At 38.8% G+C, this 20703-nt stretch overlaps 1 protein-coding gene across 4 annotated transcripts in view; it reads right to left on the reverse strand.

Annotated features, from left to right (window-relative positions):
- The window catches only part of EPHA7 (EPH receptor A7), a gene marked incomplete at both ends in the record, with an annotated part of 159046 nt that extends 138649 nt beyond the window's left edge, over positions 1 to 20397 (reverse strand). For all 4 annotated transcript variants that reach the window (XM_080341817.1, XM_080341814.1, XM_080341816.1 and 1 more), the window contains 3 exons: positions 10917 to 11586; positions 15939 to 16003; positions 20301 to 20397. In XM_080341817.1, coding sequence (XP_080197943.1) covers positions 10917 to 11586; positions 15939 to 16003; positions 20301 to 20397 — 832 coding nt within the window. The remainder of the gene's footprint in view (positions 1 to 10916; positions 11587 to 15938; positions 16004 to 20300) is intronic.
- Between the last annotated feature and the right edge of the window lie 306 nt (positions 20398 to 20703).

Raw genomic sequence — 20703 nt, forward strand, 5'->3', positions numbered from 1 at the left:
AACATATTGTCATTACGCTATCAGGACAAACAATATCATGATTATAATATACTCAATAAAAGAAATAATGAATGCTAATTTTTATTAAGGAGCTACTGGTACAGAACAAAACTTAAAAAAAATGGGACAAAAATGAAAATGGACAGTTGTCTAATTTATTTACTGCTCACATAAGAAAAGAAAAAATATGTTGACATTTTTGAAACACGAGAAATCAAACATCTGAGATTCAATGTTTGATTTCAGCTAAGAGACTATATCATGGGCCTGATCCACCACAGCAAGTAGGAATACCTTCTCTTCAATAGGATTCCAATCGCATTCCAAAATTATCTCTATGCAGCAATTAAAAATGAAATACCAAATATGACCTTAAAAAAAAAAGTTTTGTGCAATCTTTTGCTGCCTAATTAGATTTTCTTATTTGATATTTTAAGACTTCAAATGACACCATATGGTCTAATGGAAACAAGAAAAAAAATCAGTACATCTCCATTTGCTTTGACATACAAACAAGTCCCCCTTATAAACAAATGAAAAATCAGTAGAATGTTTTCTCCAGTTCTCTTATTCACCTCAAAAATATATACATATATATATAGTGCAAATTTCTTGATCAAGACAAAAATATGTTAACATTCTGAAACATGAGACCTCAAGCATCCAAGATTAAATCCTTCCTATCTTTATATATATATATGTGTGTGTGTGTGTGTGTGATTTATATATTCAATATATATATATAAGAAAGCTCAGAACTTAAGAGACTGGAACCCATCACTCCATATGAATGGTTCTAACTGCTAGGCTGTATGAGCAAGTTTCAGCAGGGGCTAATAAAACCTTCTAACAGTGACTGCATGTTGGTTAATAGACATGCCCTATTTGAAGCAAGAGATCCAAGTTCAAATTCTCCTCAGCAAGAAAAATAATTGACCTAAATCTGAAAAACCTGAGTTGAATGAAATAATGTAAATATGATCAGTGATCACAGCCACACGTTGTCCACTCAGACCATGTTCCACAGAAAAATTTTTGAATGTGTAACTTGGCCCAGCCTCCTCAGTTCTGAACCATTTGGCACACAAACTGCCAAACGTTTAGGAATACAATAAATTTTGCTTATAGAATTTCAATTGCCAACATTCTTTAAGCATTTTCATGATAACTAAGCAAGAGCTCAAAGATTTTAAACTACAGATTTAATGAGATTCTCAACATCAGCTATGTCCCTCTGTGGACACAAATGGAATGATTCAAATAGAAATCACATTGACATTCATGAAATGTATCATTTGTTCTCAAAATATAGCCATACAATAGTTTAGTGTAAAAAAAAAAAAAAAAAAAAGGAAAAAAGGTACATTCAGGAAGTTCTTCAAAGAATACTATGTTTACTACTCATAAATGAAGATTATCTAGTAAGCTGGGAAACTGAGGGATTTGGAGGGCTGGAGGCCACAGGCAGTACTAATTTTTCAGGTGGAGTGGATCAGATCATTAACCCAACTCTTGATGTAGACAACTCTTGATGGTCTACTAGAACTGGATGGAGAACTCTGACATCCTGCCCCAAGGATTAGACTTCTATAGAGAAATATGTACATATAAACTGTACATGTACATGTACATGTACAGCAGGTCACATGCATACGGCTACATGAGGCAACCGTATTAGTCACCCGACAGAAGATCTCTAAGTACCACTTTCAAGGGCCACCCTAGTTCAATCCACTGTGTTCAATCTACTGGAGAAATGAACACCAGACATCTAGGCTGGGTGATATTCCACATTCACTAAATGTAAGGAAAGAATAATAAGAAGTTATAGCCACTAATTTTGCTGGAGATTATACATCTCATGTACAATCAGTGGAATTTTTGAGTCCTTTTCAGCTCCTCTGTACACATTTATACCAACACAATACCTGCAATTCAGAAAAGTACATCTAATCAAACATGCATTTAAATATTTCATCAGCATAAAAGTTTTAGGTTTATGTATATGCTTACAGTTACTTAAAACTTTAGCACTTTTCTCAGTAGAAAAATATTAACACATGATGTTATCTCATCGAGTTAACGGGTTTCTTGTCATTAAGGTATAGGGATTATGCCTCAGCCCATATTCCTACAGATAATTTTGTGTTAAGCATTACTTCCTTAAACAGTTATAACTTGCTTACTGAAAAGAGCCCTATTTTTTACACTTTCTACAGCATGTTTATTTATGGTAATACATACTATCAGATTTTTTTATTTTTTTTTTCCAAAATGAAAAATTCAGTAGCCAACAGCAAGCCAGGGCTCTAGGCTTGCACTACTTTCTCAAAATGGAACCCTTAAGTTATTTTGCAAGTATAGCAAGAAATAATCTTTGCGGTTATGCGTATTAAATACATTGCAAAACAATAGCAGTAATTATATTTCTTAAACATGTACTTCCTTCTCATCCATCAATCACACACATTTGAGGTATGTCAGGTGTCAGAAAATACTAACAATTAGTTAGACTTTTATTAGAAAAATGCTTGATATCATTATTGCAGGAGAACCATGTCTTGCCAAGAGTCACATGTAAATAATCCAAACCACAAAAATGAAGAAGTTGAAGTATCAATTTACCTTGAGTAAAAAACCCTCATGTTTCTTACAGATGTGAGCAACTTTATCCTCCTTAGGATAGGCAGCAGGGCCACCCAGATGAATAAAGTTATATGGGTACATGCATTGACAGGATCAAGACTCAAGAAGTATAATAACTGAACCTAATACTTATGCCACACAAGTTTTATACTTGGTTGCCTTTACTACTCTGAATTAAAAAGTAGTTTAATATTAAGCAAAGCTCCCAAAAATGCACATAGCTTTTAAGAAACACTTTTTTCTATGAGGAAAATCTCTTCTTAATGGAGAAAAAAAAAAAAAGACATATGGAAAAAAGCGTTAAATACTGAACAGTCACTCTCCAGTATGTTGGCATGTTGTGTTTATTAGGGAGACTTGATGAAATCAGAAACAGTCATTAATGGAAAAGTACACAAGAATATTACTTAACCAGATACACCAGACATACTGCTGATATATCTGAGAACAAGAAATGAAATACGAGATTCTCACAGAAAATAAAGTTTCTTCTGTGAACTATTAACGAGGATACTATTCACTTTCACATATAACATTTATTTTTCATTCATGTTAGGGGCAAGAGAACTCACTGTGACAGATACAGGCAACAAAGATTAGGAAGTACACAGGGATAAAAGCTTTTCTTAGTAAGGAGAAGTCGGTCCATAAAAATGTCTTAAATATATTTGCTATTGCTGCTGTTTTCTCAATAATGCAAGGCTACAGAAGAGATTAGATACATCATCCTGTAAAGAGAGGTTACTTTTTATGCAATTTAATAGGGCTAATGCTGAATTAAACAGTGAACCTGCCTTTTTTTTTTTTTTTTCCTGCTTGATGGCACAACATTCTGTGAAGTTTTACAGTAGAAAACATTTACATATTTTTCCTCTCATGTCAACAATGTTTGGCTTTTAATAAACTCCCCTGAACATACTTTTCTAAGTATTTTAATGAAATCTCATTAAATTGGTTTATTCTTAACTTGGTTCCAGTCTTAAATTTTTATCAACAAAGTAGTATGTGTACATATCAAGTATACTTCAAAAGATCCACCTTGTCTTTGCAGATATTAATTTGAATTTGTTTTACACATTTTCAATTTTAAAAGTGTTAATCTACAAGCTGTGTACAGCTCATTGTTTTTAATAGCTAAATTAGTACTGCAAGTAGAGCTGGCACAGTACAGGAAAAATACTGAGATTCAACGCTGAGAAGTCAAGGAGCAACAATTATTTTTTTTACCTAGTAGTTCAAGTGGTAATAAGCCTGATACTAACTGAAAACCCACATAAAGGGAGAACTATCTCCACAATTTCCCAAGTAAAAGCAGAAAGATATTCTCAAAGTTTTAACACTGCTTAATATAAATGAACTTTTTGGAGGACGAGGGAAAAATATTTTCATAACAGAGGAAGTTTGGGATGCAGCAAAATTCAAAAGTTAATCTAGTTAAGCAAACATTTTGCTATCATGATTTTTATTTTCTTTCAACTTCAGTACCAAATACGGATTTCTCTCTATGGTTGTCCCACTTCTTGAGGGAGAATCTCCGCTTCACTCTTTTGCTTAAAGCAGAGAACAATTTATATTTTGAACTGCAGTTTGCTTAAACAACTTTGAATAGCATTTAACTATCCATGTAATAGATGTCTTACAAATATATAAAATAGATTAGTTAAATACTTATTAACATGTTCCTCTTTTCTGTGATTGTTTCTTTCATTAAATGATCTCTACTTTCAGTTTCTCTGCAACCTACTAACTCTCCTTCTTTTCACTTCCTAGAACCTTGTTTACTGGCTGGGCAGGTCGGGTTGAGGAAGACATGGGCATGTTTTCTCTTTTGTTTTTTCTTATAAAGCTAGCAGCCGTATTTAATGGAAGGCATGTACATTTTATATTCCCCTAACAAGGATTATATCTGTCACTTCTCTTATTTGTACTCAAAAGCAAAATAATATTTAAATTTATAATATCTAAATGTATTTTTAGTGGCTTAATTATCAGAGGATAACAGAAATTCTGGATCAAAAAACCACCAAATAACCAAAACAAAACAAGCAAAAAAAAAATTCCCAGTAATACAGTCACTTTTTCATCTAGGAAATTCTTCTTTTGTACTTAGAGAGTGACAACAAAGCTCTTGCATACCTATTGCACCTTTCACAAGAGATTTTTGGGCAGAAAACTTTGTTTCAGAAGCAAGATGTATGGTTTTAGGCAACAGACTCGAAACAATTAGATTCCATTTCTAAATACCAACTAAAGCTTCATTTAGAACAAACAGAAGATAGACTTTATGGCTAAGGAGTTAACAGCCCAGCTGTTGAGCAGCCGTAGCTAATTCAGCAGTGGCATCCCAGATGCGTAAAAAGACAGCTTTAGTGCTTCCTCTGTAACTAAAGGAGAAATTACTAAGATTTTGTTAGATTTCATTGCTGGCTTTGTTTTGATTTCAAAATTTATGCACAGCACTGAAACTGACAAAAAAAAATGCAGCAAATTCAGTTATTAAAACAATGATATTCAGAAAACCTTTGGCAAAATACAAAAAAATAAAATTAATTCCTGGAGACAGAAGAATCTGAGAACAGGAATGGGGTGCAGAGTGGGGATGAAGAAAGGCTGGAGAAGGGATAGAGCTCTACATGCAACTACATTATCCAATAATTTTGCTTCTAGGATCTGGGCTTTTTATTGCCCATCTGCATGTGCTATTTCATTCCTGTCAGCTCTTCAGGACCAAAACAACTAGTTCGTTGGAAACTAAACCCATTAGTAGCTCTGCAGTTAGTTAATTTTAGGGATCACTCGGCATTATGGATGAGAACGAGCCATTTTTGATGGCCTCCACCACTTGATCATTTCAACTTAATATTGCCTTACTTCTCATACATATATTTATGTAACACTTGAGAGAGGATGCTGTATCACCAAAACTATGATGGTCTATAACCATACTAACCTAACTAATTTAGACATTTCAGGAAAAGGAACACTTTTTAGTGTATCTAAGAGCCAGAAGGAAAACCAGGGGAGACTGGAAACAAATGCTATGAAGCATGAAGGCAACAGTTTCTTCAGGTGACAACTAGGCCTGACCACTAAGAACACAAGCCATCTTGTATCATTTCATTTGGAAACCACTCTTCAAAGAGGATGCATTTAACAGCAGACATAGCTCCTTTCCCCTTCTCTCTGTTGACGCATCCAAAAGGCTGAAGGGCACGTACAAAGTAGGTCAAAGAAACCCAAATGACTTACGGAGACTGACAAATTTGTGAAAATCTTTCTCTTTATGAACACTAGACTGTTCTGAAGGAAAATAAAAGAAAAAAAAAAATATATATATATATATATAAAACCACATGTCTCTGACAAGAAGGGCAGTCAGAAGACTTCAGGGTGAAAGAAAGCAAAGACATTCAACTTTCTAGAAATTCCAAAGGGGGCTAGAAGCAGAAATCACAGCTCTGTATTTAATAGTAGAAACACCTTCAGTATTCTTGACCATCTAGCTACAAAGTCTTAGTTTCACCTTAAAAGTATTTTGTATATTTTTGAAACCTGCTAGGATCCTTTGGAAAGATACTTAAATGGTTTGGTTTTTTTAATCCAATAGTTCCTATGCAGCTGTATCTGAGACCTGATATCAGATCAACCTTTCTTCAAAATGGGATAAAAAAATTATTTAATGTGTTACATGATGAAAAGGGAAGAAGGTAGACACTTTCCTGTTAAACTTCCACTGGCTCCAGAGAAAATAACAAGACTCAGAGATACCCTCATTTTCTGCTCTGGTTCAATTTGCTGAGAATAATTACATTCTCTTCCCTAGAGTAATTTCGGAGGCAAATGAAAGAAAGGTAACTCTTCTTCAAAAAGGAAACCTTTAGAGTCTTGATGATATAAATGCCATTGAGAAAGTTTTCTATCATTTTGCCCCTTCTCCACAAAGCAAAATATTTCAAGTTGAAAATGCAGCATTGTCAATATACTCAAGCTTCAGGTCACCCACAGCTTTTGGAACATACTGTCTGCGCTAAACTCTACACCCAATTCACAATATGCACCAGTTGGGCTTCTTAGAAGCACAGTAACATATTTTTAACAACAACTTATTCACATTCACCTCTTCATTCATTGCCCTCTAGCAGTAAACTTGTGACACAAGAGCTCCTAAAAGTGGTGTAATATTAAAAAAAAAAAAAAAAGACAAGACACCCCTAAAAAAACACAACCACACCTAAGTTACCACAAATATGCCAAGCATAGGGCAAATTCAGTTTCTGGATGCACTGTCAAGTAATATTTCACAAATGCAAGGGATAAAAGTTCGTCCCAAGAAGAAAAAAAAAAAAAAGAAGGAACAGATGCAGCTTGCAGTCTGGCACAGTGTACAGCACATGACAAAGTTCGGAAAGAAAAGTCTGTAGCTCTCTTTTTACCTCACCAAGACAAAATGTACAAATAGCTATAATCCCCTCCCCATTTTGGGGCCAATAAAACAACTGTTAACGCATATGGTATTATAAAATGTTTAACAGTAAAGTGTGCCCATTTGGCTTTCCTGAGAAATCTGAATTTTTTGACTTAGTGCCAAATCATCTATGTAATTTCTCAGTTCAGTCATGTTAAGAGATGCTTCCTACCTTCTGAAATAGCACCCTACTACTCCGATTGAATAAATTTAATTCTCTCCCTCCCCATCTCCAACTAACATGAAACAGATGGAAAATACATTACACTAGAAGTTCTCAAAGAATTATTTTCTCCTTCAAATACCAATTACTGATCGCAGTGCAGTTCTCACATGCGCAACATATTGACTGGACTCCACTGTGAGAAAAATATTGAAGTTAGACCTATTGGGAGTCCACTACAGTTAGTGAGAAATTTACTGGGGTTTTGTGGTTGGGTTTTTTCTTTGCCAGAACAGATGCAATATGTGATGTCGGAAGAACCAAATATTTGTAAGTACCTTTCTGGTGCCTTTGCTAGGTACATTTCCATACAATCCTTTAAAATGTACGACTTACACATCTGAGCGCAGTGCCACACACACCTGAGCGCAGTGCCACACACCAGCAGATATAAAATCAACATTGAGGAGATTGTGCCCTTGCACGTAAGCAAAAGAATCTGCAATTCAAAGTTCAGAGGCTTATCTTGTTTTCTCATGTTTGTTTCACCCAGATTTAAGATTTTTTTTCTTTAAATGATGATTGTGAGCTCTCTGGAATTTGGCTCTCTTATGTATGTGTGTTATCACAATAGATCACTGAGGTGTCACGGACTCTTTGGCACCCCTGTAGTGAGAAGTAATCAATGTACAACCAAAACCAAGATTAATTCAGCTTGAAAGATCAAGCGCTGAAGACAAAACACATAGGAGCTGAGTTTCCAGGTTACGTGTTTCACCGTTCATGATTGTTTTCTTCCTTATCCTTCCCAGCATTACCAGTTACTTACATTCATACAACAACAACAACAACAACAACAAATCTGGCAACATACCCAGTGCAGAGTTGTGTATAAATCAAAATTCAATTGTTTTAGTATCTGAGCTCAATAAATTTAACACTCAGGAGAAGAGCTGTATGCAAAAGGAACACATTTTTCAATCACAGCCAGACAATCAAGCTAGTGTAACACGAATGAAAATCCCCACTGAGTCACAGGCTGAAGAGCTATTTGGAACTACAATGTGGCCATCTACTCCTACCTTTGCTGCAACACAGCCAGATAAGGTATTATTCTGTATCTTTAAAAGACCTTCCTATTGTGTTAAGTTAATTCAGCTGAGCTTTAGCAAGTGTGAGAGAGGAATCACAGACTTCTGCCCATCCTGTCAGAGCACAATGCTTTCTGCCATGAGTAGTCCCAAAGAAGTCACACAGCATGCCAGGTACAAAGTATTTCCAGAAGTGAGCCCTCAGACAGGGCTATAAAAGCTCTGGGTTAAGAAAGCACACGCCAACTTGCTTCTGCTTGATCTGTTACACAGCTTGACAGTAACAGATAGCCAGTTGCATCAGTGTCAATGTTCAGATAAGTTTCTCTCAATATCTGTCACAAAAACCAGACGCGGTATCAGTGTGCCAGCTGTATTATCGGTCACTACATAGTTGATCATACTTAATAACATCCTCAAGCGTAGACACGGCTAACAAGTATCACAGACAGCAATTACTATTGTGCGCCAGTCACCCAGATCGTTCTGACTCGGAGCTGCCAGCAACATGCATTCGGCGAGTGCCTGCCTCCCACCTTTTCCCTCGCAAATACATTAACTTGCCTCAATATGGAACCAGAGCTTGTTTTGAAACTCTTAACAGGATCACTGAAAGAAAAGAAGAAAAATACTATAAATGATCCTTTGGACTGCTTCCAGAGTAGCATTTTCTCCTAGTGATTGCTTTGGAAGCAAGCCAAAAATGGGAAGTATTCTTGCAAATGAGCACGCTACTATACTCAAGTACAAGTTATCATTTAATTCTTTTGTCAACATCAGTGCGGTTAGAAATTAAGAAGCCTGTTTAATAAACAGGTAGCTTGAATTCCAGTCACCAAACACCAATTTCTTCTCTATCTATCCCACCCATGCTCACGCAGCTCCTGTCCCTCACCCACTTCCCAACATACACTGCTTTCTTTTTTGCATACTTTCTCTCCTTTACCGAAACAGAAATAAAATTAATGTATTAATTGCATCAAACATGACTAAGTCTGTAATCAAGAGAAAGTTAACTAAGAAAAGGAAAAAAGTGACTCAGAAAAAAAAACATTAAAAAACCTCAAAACAGGCTTCTACGGGACACAGTGCTTAATATTTTTAACAGAGCTTTAATACAGTCTGCTGAAGGGTTTCGTGGGGGCAGTTTTTCATGTTACAGTTACTCCTAATGAGATCACCCTCCACAGTATATGAGCCCTGATCCCTCCCCAACAGAACAATGAAAGATTTATGCAGGGCTACAAAGGCCTGATCAACTCCACCCACTTCACCTTGTATCAAATTCCCTCATAAAAACTCCCAAAGAACACAATCACACAATCATGAGGTGTTTTGTGCGTGTGTGTTTTTTTTCTTTCTTTCTTTTTTTTTTTTTTTTAAACTTGAGGATAAATTATTAATAATGAGATACATTTATTTTTGTTTTAGGCTGCTCATAATTCTCTGTAAATTATTTTGAAGTCCTCACACAGACATCTCAGATTCAGTGACTGCTGCCAGCTTTCTTTTTGAGATTCTCTAGGTTTCTCCTCTTCACAGATTTGTGGTTGTTTTGGGGGTTTATTTGTTGTTTGTTTGGTGGTGTTTTGCTTGTTTGTTTGGTTTTTTCCCCCAGTTTTTGACTTACAGCATTTCTCACCAACAAATGTCTGCACATCTTACAATGAAGATATGGTAATATATAACTTTTGTCATCTTATGATAAAAATGGTAGACCTTGTGTTAAATGTGCATGAAAATACGCATCTTCAAACAAACTGCCTATTCTCTTGATTTTACTGTAAGCAAAGACAATGAAAAATGCTCTCTTACTCTAAGCAGAAGTATCTTGCACATGTAGCTGCAGTGACAGCAATACTGAGGTATTATTTTAAGAACATGGGTAACTGAACCAGTCTGAATTAGAAAGAACAACTCAGTAGTCTCTGATTTGCTAGTATTTTTGGGAAGCCAAAAGTTTAGAGTTAGTTTTATGTAAAAAGAAATTGTAGAAAGGAAAACATTCTTTACTCTGGAAACTTGATATTGTTTGAAAGATCTAAAATGATAATCTTTTGTCTGAATTTATACACACTTACAAACCTCAAACTCAGTTTTTATTGTGTATTTTTCCCATTACTAACCACGCCTTTTTCTTCTTCAGTTTTAGTTTCCTTATAATCCTGTCACAGATCACATGAAAGAAAAAATTGTTTAACTACTCATATCCAAGATTATTAATAGAATATTCTGTGGTAGGTATGACTTGCTGAGCAAGAATTACAAGGAACATAACCTTAACCAGTTTAAAATGTTAATCTTGAATCTATATCTATAGTTCATACAACTTCAAACTTTCTTGTTTAAATTTTAAAATGCAGAATGAACTGCTGATCTCCCTATCAAGAAAAGCTGACTGCTTTGGATTAGCCATTGTGCAGTTTACAGATCGAGGATCCAAAAATTTTTAAAGCAGACTGATGATGTATTTATCTTGAAAAAAAAAAAAAATAAGCTGATAGAACATGACCTATAATGTACAATTAGAACAAGTTGCACGTTTACTTACGTTCACACGTGTCTCCTTTTTGCTGGTATCCCGCTTTGCAGATACATTTTCCAATAGGCACTAACCATTCTCCTTCTGCGCTGCAGTGCATCTTCGGCGAGTTCTCCGCCTCCTCTTCTGCACTGCTGACACAAGTTCCTCGCACTTCAACTAAGGAGGAAAACTCTGAGCCAGTCACTGTGTCAGGAAAAATAGCTAAGTTCTCAATGATGGACCAGCACTTCTTGTAGTAGACTTTGACAGAGACCAAAGCAATGCAGGCCCCTACATCCTGAAATGCAAGATAGAATCCTTTTTTGGACAAAGGTCCAATTTCTCTGACCTCTGTGTTAAGTTTCATTTTTCTCTCCCCAAGATCACCCTGGGTAAAACTTTCATCTGCTGCAATAGTGTCTATTTTTACATATTGGTTTTCTCGGATATTCCTGCCAGTGTCGTAGTCTGTTTCATAATAATACAAGTTAAAAGTTTCTTTACAAGTCCCCAGAACTCCAGGAAGACTGTTACAATCCCTCAGAGTGAATTTCAGTTCTACAAAAATCCTTTGTGCATTGCTTTTTGCAATCCAGTTAGTCCGCAGCCAGTTGTTTTGGTTTGATTCCATCACCTGGCATACCTGGTATGTTCGTATAGGAGTGTAGTTTTCGTCCAGTCCACTAATTTCTTCCCACTAAAACAATAACAAACAGTTAGTAATACAAAACAAGTATGCCACCAGATGTAACTATTGAGTATTTTAAAAGGTTTCATACAAGTCTCCTCATTTTTTACAATATGGCTTCATAAAAGTAAGTTATTGTTAAAATACTTGTAAGGACCCAAATGAAGAAAACACATATTAACTCAGCTGCAGGCTCTCGCTCCCTCCACATCTTTCCCACATATAAACAACTGCTAAAAATAATTTCCATATCACTGGCACAGTTGTAAAAGGGAAGCTTCAGAGAAGGCTGTCCCACGTACCAAGTTCCGATTACACACTGGGCTCTCCCACATTTTATTAAGGGCATGACAGTTTTGGGTAAGCAAAGACCAAAAAGAGGGAGGCAGCTTCACTTCCAGAGAAACCTAAAATCAGTGAAGCCTTAGAAACTGAAATTGCCTAGTGTTACAGTACATAAAACTTGTGTACATAAAACTTCCAGTTAAACTTTCAGTTGTAAAGAAAGCATAGGACCGGGACCTGAAACTTTTGAGTCATACAGTTTTAACTCCTGTATGGTGAACCTGGCATAGAGAGAGAGAGGGCAAATGAAAAGAGACAACATTAAAAATGTGAAAGCAAGAAAATATTTTGGATATTCCCTTTTTTTCAGTCTACCTTCTCTTCTACTTACAAACCAAAGAAGGTAAGCAGGAGCTCCTCACTCCACATTTTGTTCAGTGGCTGCATCCATGTTAAAAGGAGTGAACTTCATTTAGTTAGGAGTTCAAATGAACCATGAGATTACATACATAACTAAGACTGAAAGTTCACTAGTTCAAAGCCTGGGTTTTGTTGTTGTTCCCTCTTCAGGATACCAACTATTAAACAAACTGGTAAACATGTAACAATCTCAAAGTCTTCAACAGCCTTTGGTGGCATGGAAGTTTGCATCTCTGCCAACAGCAAACCTTCAACAAAAATCAACCAGGTGGATCTGCCCCGGTGCAACCAACACAATATCTGTCTCTCAGCTTTTTCCACCTTTCTTATAACATTTTTTTCACTACAGAAACCACAGCTATAATAAATTAGAGGGGTTTTTATTGTGCTATCCTCACCTGATGATACAGGCAACCATGACTTCTCCATATGGCACTTAGCCCCCTGGCCCTGTGTCAATAATGCACTTAAGCTCACGCTTAAGATCAATAACAGTACTTACAAGCTTAATGGTAAGCGTGTGCTTAAGTGCTTTGTGGGACTAGCATGCTCCGCACCTCTGCAGGATGGAGCACTCACTGACATTCCTTATATCAGCAACCAAGCATGGAAGGCATTGGTTTCCCAGCCTAGGGGCCATGCAATGTGCAGTACTTTGCAAGCCCATTCAACAGCAAATGAGATCATTTTAATGTTGATCTACTGCTCCAAGAAAAAGCAGATGTGGCTGAACTGATGCTGGAAGTTATCATCACAAAATATATCATGGCTGCAGATGTTGAAATGCACAGAAGTTGTAAATATCAAAGCACATTTCAAAGACCCACAGTTAATATAGATGTGCTATGTATGGTATTATATTTGCATATGGTACTAAATGATTGAATTATATTTTTAAATGCTCATTGAGTTAACTGAACTGATTGTATAGGGAACTGTGTTAATCTCAGAACAGAAGAAAGTCTATCTTCATAATAGATTTATTAGATCTGAATGAGTAAGATCCCTCACCCCCCCCCCCCCGCCCCCCCCCCAAAGAATTAGTACAAAGAAGGAAAAGGAAAAAGGGACCCTGGACTGAGGTTTTTGTCTCTGCCATATTGAAAATTTAAAATTAAAAAAAAAAGGCTACAATTTTACTGGTTTTTATTTTCTGTTTCACATCAGGCACTGTTGCGGTTTTGGTTCTGTTTTTTTGTTTGTTCTTTCTGAGTTCATTTGGTTTTTTGTTAGTTTTATTTTTATGTTATGTAAGCAGTCAATCCTCCCTCAAAACAACAGGCCAGATTCTGCAACGAGATATTTCAGTTCAACGACGTATCATATCTTTGAAATGAAAGTAACTCTAACACCATGCACAACAGAATCTGACTCCTCACATTTTGATGTGGTCTGCTCCATCAAAACCAATCTCCAAAGCCCCACATCCCCCCCCCCCCCCAAAAAAAAAAAATCATACTACAACACAAATGAGCCTTCTTGGAGTCAAAAGCTCATTACATGAGCCTAGCTACTATGAGAGAGTTTGATATGCTATAGTCAAGGACTACAATACAAAACACTAAATTCAGATAAGAAATCCTGCTTTACCTTATTCCTAGCATTAAACACCAAAGTCTACCTTTCCATATTTTGCCAAAGCTATGAAGTATGATTTTCTTAAAAAATTAAGGAAATATGACTTATGATTCAACTATGTAACCACAAAACTATTTTTTCAAGTACTCCATTGGAGGTATACCTGTTTCTCTGCAGAAAAACAAAACAAAACAAAACAAACACCAGCACTACAGGATGTTTTCACCTAGCAATCTGAGGTCATATTTCATTAATGTCTCTTTAAAATGATCAATTCCATAACAGCTTTTACAGCAAGAAAATTCTACTTTTCTTTGTCCTGCAGCAACATTTGGTGATAGACATGTAATTCCATTTGAATGTGTCCTGTTCTATTGGTTTCAATATATGGTATTTTAACTTCTTGGTTATCTTAACGATATTTGAGATCATTGTTAGATGTAACATTTGCAGTTGAATGAGGCATTTAATGAGTGTCTGGCTGATATATTCCATACTGTGATAATGCAGTAGTTTGTCTTAAGAAGATTTTCTGTGTTTATTCCCATGAAGTCTTTATTGCCCAGCAGAAAATTCAGTAAGGAAAATCAGAAAAACATTTATTTTCAAAATTATACTATTAAAATGTTACTTTTATGTTAATTTGCAGGCAACTATTCCTGAATATTTTTGTGCATAGGAACCAAGCCATTAGTTTTGATTTACTTTTAATTCCTTATTGAATTGGCTTCTACTTCTGAAAGTCGCCTTTTACTGCTTGTTGAATTTGACTCTACTTTCATCTTTCTGTACGCTGACATGTGTAACATGTGTTGACATGTCTTTCATTATCTACAGGTTAGCCTAATATAATTGCCACCAAGCTAATCTTTCAAATACCTCTGGTAAAGGCTTCAATCAGTGTAAAACACTAATGCCAAAGTTATTAGCCATCATACGTGTTGAGCTCGCATTATATTTTTTGTGAAGTCCTTAGATTCGTTTCCAGTTTATGCTTGTATTGATTTTACAATCTTGCTTTTAAAGAAAGACACTTTCATATTTTCATTCTTCTTATTTAAAGGATTTGTTACACTTTTCTATCCCCACTCACACTTCACGGTCTTCTGGCTCCAGATTTCTTAATGCACTGAAGATTAAGGGCCTGATCCCCCAAGTTGTTCATGCAAGGAACTGCAATGGATTCTGCAAGACTGCTTACAAGAGTAAGAACTGTCCGTATAATTTATGATTTGTCAGACTGAGCTAAGGTAGGACTGAGCTAAGGTAGGACAATACACCCTTTATATGTTTCTGAAAGTGTTGTATCTCAAGGCTTGGGGAAGAAGGGTTTTTATGCCACTTTTAGTTCAGTCTGAAAGGAACATTTCTCAACTTTACATATATAATAAATAAGACAATAACACCGAGGTTTCTAAATTCCTTATTATTTATAATTATGTACTTTACAAACGCGCATTTCAAGGAGCGCCATGAGATTAATTTGTAAGCAAGCTGGAGGTGGCCTTAACCACATAATTCGTGCCTGGTTCCAGATATCACGCTCCTCGAGAGTTGGGGATGTTTCAAGTTTGGAATGTCATTTCAAACACATCTGCAGTATAAATGTTTTTATTTTAGAGCACTTCAATCTGTGCTATTCAATTACAAAGAAAACATCGTAAACAAATTTATGATCACCCATTATACCAAAAATGAAAAACATATTTTTAGAAAGTTTCCACAGAGAAGTTAATTCTGCTGTTTCTAAAGGAAGAAGGAAAAAGTGATTTAAAATACTGTGTTATAAATATACAGAGCTTTCTGGTACAGCACAAAGAATTACACTACAAAACATAAAGCTACCAAGAACACTTAGGTGAATTTCTAAAGTGACTCTTACTTTTAATTAGCTTGTACATTTTTATATTGTAACCTTAGGAATGCTTCTTTCCATTCTAAAAATGACAAAGCCATAAACACTTGGTACAATTACTGAGAGAAATATGAGGGCGAGCTAGTTTAAAGTGAGCCTTTCAATTGCTTTCGTAAAATAACTACTCTTCCTTAGGAAGTTAATTTCTGTCTGGAGTACTTACCCCATTGGGAGGAGAGGAAATCCATTCCAACTCTGTCTGTTGTGCTTTAGAGTCCAGCAATATTACTAAAAAAAAAGAAAAAAAATCCACTGTTTGTTAAAAAAAAAGTGGGAATATAGAAACACATAACAAAGTTGGAATACAAAATTTGATGAAAATAATACATTTTTAATACAAATTAATAGTTTTTTCTTCATATTATTAAAAAATTACCTGCAACCACAACTACGTGTTTATTTGTAAATAGATTATTAAATTATTATGTAGCATCCACATATAAGCAGATATTCACTAATCTTAACAATTTCACTGCTTAAATCAAATTGTATTGTTTTTCTTAGTGCTGTAAAGTGTTACTAATCAGTCATTAAGATGCATGCTTCCTTCACCTTTGTCATAAGGACATTTCCCATATGCAGGTTATTATAAAGAGCTTAAAACAAATAAATACACACCAATATTTCAACACTTTTCCAAACTGATTTAGACAGGACTAGCCTATACTTTACCAGGAGATGCACTGCAAAATCAATTATCTATCTGAGTTTGTAAGAAAAAGATATGTCCCTTAGGTAGTAAAACGGTAACTCTATAAACAAATAACAATCAAGAATATAGAAAATAAGAGACTCTGCAATTACCTCATACTTTTCGTACACAAAATTCTACATACACTATATCAGACTAGTTCACTTTATGGTAATGGCTTACTAAAATCTTAATGTCACTCTGGTGACATTTCTATAAAAAAAGACATCAGTTCTAGTAGCACTGCAATTGTTTTCAGCTAAATGTAACCCTGTCTCCAAAAGTGGTTAATCACAGCCTAATAAAACAAATCTTAACATATTTTACAGCACATATTGGAGATTATATTACTGATGTTCTGTTACCTCCAAACATGTATTTCTATATATGTCTTATATTTCAGTTATAGCTATAAGCTTCTTTCTTAGTGTATCACTCTAAGTTTCTGTAAGACTTCCAAATGGTACATATGCTAATCTGTAACAAAAAAAAAAAAAAAAATAAAAAACCTTAAATAATCTTCTGCAATACCTTCTTTCAAACAGTCAAAGGTGTAGAGTGATCAATCACATATCTAGGTTTGGTACACTTCGAAGATTCCTTCTTCAAAGCTGCACATTTAACTTCATACTTCCATTTGATTAAATGAAAAGTAGCATTTTTAATTTAAATCTATTCAGTATATTTTTGGCTATAAAGCTATTTATAACTTTGTACACTAACATTTAAGTACTGATACTTCATTGCATGATTTAAGGCTTGAAGCAACTTTTGTCGCGTCTTTTAAAATGGTTATAATTCTTGCTTCAGCCCTTTGTCCTAGTAGAATTTAACACAAAATTTCAGTGAATTACTAGAAAGATGACGTGACCTTAAAAATTATGTAGAAATTCATAGAGTAATATCTGGAATGTTAGGTGAACACAAAACGGTAGCTTCCAGGCCTGAATTTCAGTAGTAAAGTGGAGCTACTCAATAAAGAAGTTAGTCGCTCTCTAGAAAGATTATCTGCTTATTTCATTAAGCTTGGATTCAAGGGGCTTTACTTTGTAACACTTTCTATAGAAAAGCAGGTGGTGTATGTGGTGGTTTGTTAAACCAGAACATTTATAATGGTCCTGGGAAAAAAAGGTACCACGAAAAATTTAACTATTTCGGCACCAGCACAACGTCCCATGGCTGCGAATCGTACTTATTATTTGGCAGCAATTCTCCATCAGATAGTAACGGCCGGACCCATCCCAGAAAGAAAAGACAATCAGCAAACAAACACAAAACCCTGCTCTGCAAACACCCCTTGCAAAGAAAACGTTGCCTCTCCGTGTGGCACCGAAAGTGACTGGAGAAGAGCTTTCCAGGCCAGCGGCGGGTGCGCTGCTCCCAGCCCGGACCGCGCAGCGCTGGGACGCGATATGAGGGAAGCTCGGGGACCGTGCCGCGCTCCGCGTACCCCACTGGCAGCCGCGCACACATGCGCAGCCTCCAGGGTGCCGGCGCTCCGCGGGGGCGCAGTGGGCCGCGCTCCATGTGCGGGGGAGGCGCCGCTCGGGGCTCCTTTCGCTGTGGCGGCGGGACAGGGAGCGAAAGGAGGCGTAAAAACGGAGGGCGAAGGGCGGGAGAGCGGCCGTAGGGCGCCGTGCAGGCGGGGAGCAGCGGTCTCTCGCCTCCGCGGGAATGCAAACCACGCACCCCGCCCCGAGAGATGCGCGGGCTGCGCAAAGGTGGCCGTGCTTCCGCGCGGGACTTGGTGACCGAGCACCATTGCTACCGCGGTCGCTCCCGCCACACCCCGCCAGCTGCCGATTTGGGGAGGGACCGTCCGGGACAGCAGCCTCGGGACGGAGCCCCGAGGGTTCGTAAACCACTGGGCGAAGGGATAGGACGTCCTACCCGGGGAGAGCGGGCCGTAGCGCACCCGCGTCTGCGCTCGCCTCGAGGGTCCCAGCCGCGGCGCTGGCTGAGGGCTCCGCAGGTAACGCGGCCACCCCCTGTCTTGGAGAGCCAGGCGGACCCTGCCCTGCTCTTCTCCAGCATCTCACCGCGGCTTTTATTTAGCTACAGAACGGGAACTCGGAAAACTTTTCAGCCTCTCATCCCCTCAACCTCTCTTCCGTACCCAGCGGGGAACGGTAGGAAACTGCGAAGGGCTGCTGCTGCCCCCCGCCCTTCGGCGAGGCCGGAGGTGAAGCTGAAAAGTTACTTTTTTTTTTTTTTTTTTTTTCCCTTCCTCGTTCCTTCTTCAGCGGGAGTTCTCTCCGCTTGCAGCAGGTAGCCGCTATCAATCCCTGTCTGCCGCTCGCCCCCTCCTGACCCTCCTTTGGCTAGGTTGATTTTCTCCAAACATACACAAACACGTCTACGCTTATATGTATAGTTGCCTATATATACACATCCATATACGCATTACACACACAAACAGGAGGCAAATGACCGCCGGGAGGAACCGGCGCAGCCCCGATCGCGGCGCAATCTGCGGGACAGAGCGGGGCATGCAGCCCGCACCCTCCCTGCCTGCCCCCCTGCCTGGCCGGCCCTTCTCTGCTCCCCAGTCCACGGCCACACTCCCCGTGTGGTGTTCTCTGTGCTTTACAGCCTCTCCAGATAAACTTTCGAAATTCTGCCACAGAAAGGCTCTCTCCTCTAACCTCGCCATCGCCTTCTTCTCTTAATGGCAGAAGACATTTTAATTGAAGGATTTTTTTAAGCTCCAGTCACAAGCTCTAAATGGTATTTTACTGCATGCCAACGGTTTGATGAAAAATATTGATGTATTCAGCTGAGTGGGTAAAGCCCCCAAACGCATACATATGCGGAGACACCGAAATAGATCTCGAGTCCCCCTTCCCTGTCGTTGTCCCCCCCGCCCCGAAGATGGAGACGGACCTTTGCCTTTGGCTGTCAAACGCGAGCAGGGCGCTCCTTTAAATCATTCCGGATTTTCTCAGCGTGAGAAAAGAGATTCTCAAATGGACTTTGTGAATTGATTTTATACACCTCCATCAGTCTCTGATAGAAAACTGCTTGTTTTCTCTCTGTGCGTGGGGGAAACAAATGTCCAGGGTTCGCCTTACACAGATACCAGTGTTGGATTGATGGGAGTCGGGAAGCCTCGTTGTGATACGCAGATCGCGTAAAACATCCATCCCCAAACCTCTCCCTCTCTCCAGCCATGCCGGGAGAGAGCACACACGTTGCAGAGACACGACGCCAGGATGTATGTACCCTCTAAATGCATGTCCAGCCTAGGTGCCCGGGAGGTGCAAATCTGAACCCCGATGCTCCTTCCCACCGTCTGTGCACGGCCCCGCGGGACCGGAGCGCCGCAGGCCCCCGGAAGGCAGTGGTGAGGAGCTGCCCCGCAGCCTCAGCCTCACGCCATGCCGTGACTCCCACGAAACGTCCCGAGCCCTAAAACTCAGTCCTCAGCCCCTGCAGCCCCCGCCCGGGGAGCAGCGAGGTAACCCCCCCTTCCCGCACCTCGTCAGGAGGGTTAAGGCTGCCACAGGAGAGCGAGGCTCCCCTGCACAGATCCTCGGCCGGGGACTGTCTCCCCAGCTCCATGGCTTTTCATCACGTGCAAACGTCTCGCAAACCTCATTCCTGAGAGCAAAGGCAGTTGTCCCGGTCTCTCACACATACACACGCACACCCTCAGTGAATGCCTTGCTCTTTCCTCCCTCCCATCTCAACTAAAAAAATGTCTTTTCTTTTTCTTTTAAGGGGTTCTGACAAGGAGCTCGCAGTGGCAGGCAGGTCCTCAGCTAAGCCACCACACAGAGTTCGTGTGCAAAAGCAATAAATAAGCCCAAACTTTTGTTTTCCGCATCACCTTACCTTCTTTTGCAGCCTGTGCTTCCCCCGTGTGTGCAAAGCGGAACAGCCAGATGGAGCACAAAATAATCCAAGAAGGGAGCCTACTTTGGAAAACCATGGTGCAGGAGCGGGGTGATTTTATATTTCTAGCTATATATTTCTAGACACTGCCGCTGCCGCCGCTTGGTGGGTGCTAGAGGACGGTGGAGAATTTGCTCTGCTAGTCTCTGGCTCGGCGCTCCCTCCCTCCCGGCTGTCTTTCTCCTCCTCCTTCTCCTCCACCCCCTCCTCCGCGCCGCTACCCGGCTCCCGCACCAGGCCGGCCGCTCGCCAGCCCCGACTGCAGCCCGGCCGCCCGCACCGCGCTCCGGTAATATCAAATAGGGCGAGGGGGCGGGACCGCAGCGACACGGCGGCCCGTCCC

Source organism: Nesoenas mayeri (assembly GCF_963082525.1).
Source record: "Nesoenas mayeri genome assembly, chromosome: 3".
In the NCBI taxonomy this organism is placed as follows: Eukaryota; Metazoa; Chordata; class Aves; order Columbiformes; family Columbidae; genus Nesoenas; species Nesoenas mayeri.